The sequence below is a fragment of the Sander lucioperca genome, chromosome 15 (assembly GCF_008315115.2).
Source record: "Sander lucioperca isolate FBNREF2018 chromosome 15, SLUC_FBN_1.2, whole genome shotgun sequence".
NCBI lineage: Eukaryota > Metazoa > Chordata > Actinopteri > Perciformes > Percidae > Sander > Sander lucioperca.
The window spans coordinates 17,459,895-17,466,757 of NC_050187.1; the positions used below are offsets into that span (position 1 = coordinate 17,459,895).

At 38.2% G+C, this 6,863-nt stretch overlaps 1 protein-coding gene across 1 annotated transcript in view; it reads left to right on the top strand.

Annotated features, from left to right (window-relative positions):
* The window catches only part of lmbrd1 (LMBR1 domain containing 1), a 59,684-nt gene extending 52,821 nt beyond the window's left edge, over nucleotides 1-6,863 (top strand). The window contains exons 15-16 of the mRNA XM_031303183.2: nucleotides 4,823-4,914; nucleotides 5,355-6,863. Coding sequence (XP_031159043.1) covers nucleotides 4,823-4,914; nucleotides 5,355-5,465 — 203 coding nt within the window. The 3' untranslated portion in view covers nucleotides 5,466-6,863. The remainder of the gene's footprint in view (nucleotides 1-4,822; nucleotides 4,915-5,354) is intronic.

A 6,863-nucleotide genomic window follows, 5' to 3' on the forward strand; every position in this document is an offset into this window, starting at 1 on the left:
GGTTAAGGTAGGTTACTTCTACATACATTGTCTTTTGTGTCTGCGTGTGGAGGTTTTGAGCGCTGCTCAAATGGATTTTCTTTGCAAGTGAAAAAACAAACAGATTTGACACAGCAAGAAGATGCTTTTGGGACATCCATTGACAATATAAAGCCAGAAATTTATTTTGAATGAACATCGGCATCCTCAAAGAACATTGGAATGAAAGTGCTCTGCTGCTTTTTAGATAGAGAGAAAGTAAAAGCATATAGTGTAGCAACATGAGTGCTTGCTGATAGTTCTTTTGTGAAAGCCTCTCTGTGTGTGTGTGTGTGTGTGTGTGTGTGTGTGTGTGTCTGTGTCTGTGTCTGTGTCTGTGTCTGTGTCTGTGTGTTTGCGTTTGAATGCAGAGATGAAAGTTATACATAATGCATTATGCTACACAGGGCAGCACTCACCCCGGGTATCTTGAGTCAAGGTGAAATTACCTGCACTCACACACTGCCCCATGCCCTTATCGGGGAACGGTAATGATTTCAAGGTGAAGTGGATCAGTGGTGTACATGATAATATATTCAGGCAGACCTCTGTTGTGAACCATCTGTAGGTCCCACTTGGAGCCCTGCAATTCAAGTGAGCAGCTGGAGAGCTACAGATGGCTGAGGTACTGGAGGAAAAGAGTGGGGTCATGGGGATGAAGATAGACTTGCTTCTTCTATTATCTGTTGATTCTGGTGAAGTACAAGCTGATTGTTGATACACCTTTAGAGCTACCGTGGGTCTGCTCTATCTAATCTTCACTATAGATGAAACAGCACAGACCTGGATTTCTTTTTTCTTTTTTTATTCAACATTTAAGGGGAAAGCTTTTGAAAAAGCCTGCTTTAATGAATACATTCTGAACCACACTGAGGTTTTGCTGTGGACCTTGATGTCATGTAGCTTGGTATAAGTCTGATTGTACTGTTCATGGGGTTCAAGTCAGTGTGAAGAGCTGTGTAACAAACAGTGTGATAGGAGCAGCTCAGCAGGGTTAGCGTTAATGCTCCAGATGGCTCTCTAACATAGCCAGACAGTGCATTCCATCTTCACTTAAGCTTTGTGGACTTTCTCTCATGCCTTGTGCTGTTGAAATGCTTCAAGTCTGATTAGTAGTATATTGAAATATTTCCCCTTTTATTGCTTCAGTGTGCATGGCTAAGCTAATGAATGCATGTGATCTGAAGGCAAGCGTTTCCCCCCCTCCAATTCTTTCTGGGTTTTTTTTTTTATACAAAAACAATTGGAGCTCTGAAGAGAGACCCAGAAACTGTACAGATATCATTGGCACTTTCCGCATTTGACATCATCAGCAGTTCCCATGCCTGCCAAAACTTGTTCATGCACATGAAGGGGAATGACTCGGCTTAAGAGTACTTATATTATTCCCGCTGTCTATCTTAGTCAGATCAATAGCAGCATCAAGTTCTGTTGAAGACTGAAGAGCTAAGACTCAAAGGTGACGTCGCCAGCATAAAGCACAGAGCTGCTCCAAAGAAAAGAAAGAAAGCTATTGGATTTCATGAGAAATAAACAAGTTTGTGTTTATAGTCATGATCACAGAGCTGGGTCAGTACCGACTGAGCTGTTCTTGGTCATAGTAGCACACTACAGAGGAAAGTTTTGTTTACCTCTACCAAGGCCAGTTTGAAAGGTGCTCCCAGAAGTCAGTGTCAGGTTCAAATACAACTGTATACCATTTAACTTTCACTTTCAAATGAATTTCCCTTAAAATAAGTAAGTAAGCTGCTACCTGCTCAATCAGGTTAGCTTGCAGGGAAAGCTTTTCTTACTTTTTAGATCTTTTTGGATGTTCTACAGTACATGTATGTAATGAATTTCATTTTAAAATCATTTGAAATTTGCACTTGGGCTCCCAGATGAAGTTGCACTCCCTTTACCTCATCATATAACTGGGGTTACATGCATAACCCATAACCTATGGTTCACTGTCTTCACAATTTGTTGGTTTTTTCTTGCGTGTCACACTTTTACTTTTTCAATGTGTAATACTGAAAATATTTGATGCAAGGCTTCATTAAATGTTACACCGTCCCAGTTTTATCAACTGGTTAAGCCATATTCACATTGACAGTGACATACTTTTCCTCTTTTCAGAAGACTGGTTGTCTTTTTTAGTCATAGTGACAAAATTGCCTGAGGCACTCTCCATATAGTAATAGCAGCCTGTTTTGGGCTCTTAAGTGAGTGCAGACCCCTTTATAACACAGATATATAACAAGTGCTACCCTTGTGCAATTATAAACACCGTGCAGAAATTTGTGTCAGGTTTTTTTTATTTCCACTTGTGCTGTTTTTTTGGATGGTGGTCCACACCATAGATAAGTTACTTCTCATATTTAGACATAAGACAAAGACAAAAATCCTGTTTTCTCACGCTGTCTTTCTGTCTTCTGTCCTTTCTTCACTCCTCCTTTTCCTGTGTGTACAGTTGCTACAAGTCCATAACATACACATAATATACTTCAAACACACAAAACACGTAATCAAGTTTTTGTTATTAACTACAACCACTTACATGAACAGTAAACAGGGTATTTGGAAGATGGAGTCGGATCACAAGGCTAGAGCAGGATGGTCTCAGTGGACGTAGTGGTCTTAATTTTTGCAAGCTTCTTCAGCAAACTCAGGGATCCGTCTAAGTTCGAGCTCACACAGGCACGTTGGGCGCTTGCATTAAGGTGAGAAGGGAGAAGGGTGTGGCAGAGGGTATCGCTGCAGGTCAGCAGCAGCTTGTGCTCACTTGGGAGGTTTACTGTCACTGTATTTCTTTTGGAGTTTTTACCCTTAAGATTTACAGATATACTGTATCTGAATGCATATTATGGAAAGTGTATATTGAAACTAAATTTGACCATCTGTGATACAAAATTAAAAACTTAAATTCACTTACATAGCTATTCCCAAAGGTTTTGGCCATATCGCACATCCTTCTTCTTCAGGAATGGCTAAGAAATAATTTGTATGACTGATTTTGGGTTTCCAAGGCCATGAATGAACCTCTCCCAACATTTTAAATTCTGCTTTTTGGGAAGGTCAGTCATATTTGTGCATCCTGCTCATTTCCTTCAACACCACTTCTCAGGTGGCACAAGTTCATGACTTGCCACAGGCATCAAAGGTTGTGAGACTGTCCTCGGTGGTGCTGAACAAACATGCATGTAGGCAGTGAACAGAGGAATGCCTTCTACTGTAAAAGCAATTGCACTCTCTTATTGCAAAACAGTTTTCTCATTGTTTTTTTTAGACCAGATTACACTTTGTTTTTGTTTTCATTTTGTTACATAACTGATTTTCCAATATTTAGTGTCTAGTTTGTTCTTTAAAACAATGAAGTATTGAAAACAATATGTATCTATTAGTGCTGTCAGTTAAATGTGTTATTAACGGCGTTAATGCAAACCCATTTTAACGGCGTCAATTTTTTTTATCGCGAGATTAACGTTCTTTTTGGCCTAGCAAACCTTATAGTTTTTTTCACATGCTGTTGCAACAACTAGTAACGTTAGAAAAACTACAACACCACACCGGAGCTAGACCGGAAACAAAGCAACAGGCACGCTGCACACACTTGTTTGGGCTTGCGAGACGGCCAAAGAGTAGTACATACCTGCAAACTAGTCGCTTTTCGGCGAAAATTGCCGTTTTGAATGGGGTCCGAGACCCGACGACCGTTATCTACCGGACCGAATAGCAACGCGGATTTCGGTGCCTTATTTAGGTGCCAACTAAATGCCTGCGCTTCTCTCTGATGCTCCGAAAACGGACGTTAGAGGGAACTGAAACATCGCCGCACGGGATGCAAGTTAACACTACACTTAGCAGCAGCTAACCTTAGCCTACCGTTAGCAGCTGGAGTTAACACGGTTAAAATGCTGACAGCTAAACGGTGTAAAGTGTGACTGTATTTCTCTGGAGAGGATTCTAACACCAGACTGTAGCTGCCGTTGTCTGAAAAACACAGACTCAGCCTCGCATCGCCAGCCTCGTGGTGCATTCAAAGTTACTGTAAAATACCCTTTTCTTATCCAGTGGTTGTTTTCGCCGTTTTGTGCCCCCTTTTTTTTTTTTAGATCAACTTTTTATTGTTTTATATTTTTGAACATACAGAACAGACAAATACAATTGAACAAGGTGCTCCTTTTTTAAAAGTATCGTTGTATCATGTTTAAGAACATTAAAATGAGAAAAAAATAATGGGACAAAAAGAACTCAAGGGACATTTAGAATAGATAAAAATGTGCGATTAATTGCGAGTTAACTATGACATTAATGTGATTAATCCTGATTAAATATTTTAATCGTTTGACAGCACTAGTATCTATGTATTTGTCTTGCAGAAACCAAAATGGTGGAAACAATTTGCTAGATGCTAAATATTTTCTCAATTTGAAGACATGACAGATGTCACAGTGAACCGTTTTTTTTAACTTAACTTTTACTTCAAAGAGCAGAACTTTTGCACACCTGTAGATCGACACATGCATAGAAGATGACCATGGGTCAGCAGTACAAAACAAAAGACTCCTGCACCTTATAACCTGATGAAGGTCTGTTTTACCGAAAAGCTGTTATTAAATATCTCTGACTGCAGAGGAGAGGACAGTGTGTGGGAGTCTTGTTTACGTAACTTTTTACTTAATTACTGTGAAATAAATACCTGGTGGAAAATACCTTGTCGCGTTCTAAATATGTTCAACAATCAACCATTTTGTGTTGAATACAAAAGTAAATATGCTGATGAAATTCTTTAATGCTCCTGTGTTTTCTCTGTCTCTTTCAGACCAGTGCACTGTGACAAGATCCTATCTTTTCCTCCACAAGTTCTGGTTCTTCAGCACCATCTACTACTTTGGTAACTGGGCCTTTATTGTGGTAAGTCCATGTATGAAAATAAAATGTCATCATCTTAATTTTAAGCAGAGTAAGAATTACAGTTGAATGTTCTTAATAAGTTCAGACAGGTAAGACCTTTGTTCATTATTAACAAAGATAAATTAAAAACAGTGAAAATAATTATTTTGTATCTTTTGAGCAATAAATCTTTTACAGCAACATCTATAAAACATTTAATTTAGTTCAAACGCAGTTCAAAAGTATTATCCTCAGGAGATGAGTGTGAGAGCCGAAGCACATTATTTAATTTTGACTCGGAAAAAGGTTACTGGAAAAATGATTTTTTCCGAGACTGCACACAGCTAATCTCCTCAGCAAAATATTTAATAGCCTCTCTCCTGGCGCTGTTGATGCATTCTATCGATCAACTGATCCTTGTGAAATATTTCCTAATGTGTGCTTTACTTATTAATTTTTAGGCATTCCTTATTGGCCTGGTGGTGTCCTGCTGCAGAGGGAAGAAGTCTGTGATTGAAGGAGAGGTGGAGGCCGATGACTCAGACTTAAGTGATGACGAATATGTGCACTAAAAATCAGTATTCGCTCGGACGGGTTTGTAGATATTCCGACCATAACTTAAAGGGATTAGAAAGTGCAATGTCATAAACAAATAAATGGATGTCATTAATTTGTCAAGATTTAATTTATAGGTTTTAAGGAGTTACTATATTGTAGCAGTGGTGTCTTTCCAGATTCCAGCCTGGTTTTGAGTTGACACATCCCTCCCCTTAATGAGACCGCTGAGACTGATTGTTGTGTCTTTCTAACTCAATATTATTGATGACTTTGGGATTCTGGGAGTGTCCTCCAACTCATAGCCTACCTTCAGAATTCACTTATCAACAGTTTGAAACTGACACAAATTGGTCTTTTTTTTTTCTTTTTTTTTTACTGGAGGAGACATACTTATTGCAGCAGCAGAGACAGAGTACGCTGCTCCAAAACTACTTCTTCAAAAGCTTTATTTGGAGCTCGGACATAAACTCACTTTTTACATTCTCTGAGCACTTTCTAGACCCTTTAAATGGTCACTTTGTGACAATATCTATAGTTGGCTCTAATATATCTTTTAAGATAAAATACTATGAAAACATTTTTAAAGTTTATTTTGCTCGTTTTGTTTGAGGTGAAATACAGTGATTGAGGGTTTGCTGCTTTTTCCCCCATACATTTAATCATTTGCAGTGTCAGTCCATTATTTAATGAACGTTACTGCACTTAACGTACCTGCACAGTGTGAAATGTAAAGGACCAATTGCAGCTGTCGTGTTACCAAGGTTTCAGTTATTCTTGGTTTTAAATTGAATGGGTTCAACAGCTTGTAACGGTTTGCTGTCTGTGTTGAAAGAACATGAACAAATAAGATAAAGACATGTGAACAATTAATTAATCTAATATGGATGCATTTTTTTTTCAATTACTTAATTATTTCAATTGAGCATTTCTCCTTTTTGCCAGTGCTCTAGAGTTTATCAACAGCAGGCTTGTAACATAGAACTATTAATGGCTTCTTTCAGCCATGTTTAAATAAGTGTATTTAAACAGTGTCACAATGAATAAAAAATGTTCATTTAAGCAACAAATTGACAGAAAATATGAATATGAATGACATGTTTTTAATTCGGAAACCAAATATTTGTGCCTCATTAATGTGTAGCACCATGATGGGCACAAACTACTGTATATGTTAGCCTAAATTAGCATCACAGAAATCAGCCTGGATCTCATGAGTTAGGTTTTTGCTTTGATAAATTTGTCCGGTAAACTTCATTGAGGATCAATGAAGCCAGCCGCTGGAAATGTAGTTACATGATGACGACAGAAGCTGCATCACATGTAGTTTTCGCCTGTGATTGAAAAGAATGTGGTTGTTGTTGTCAATATTGAATGATACCTGTATTTAAAGAAATAAAACCATTTGAAACATA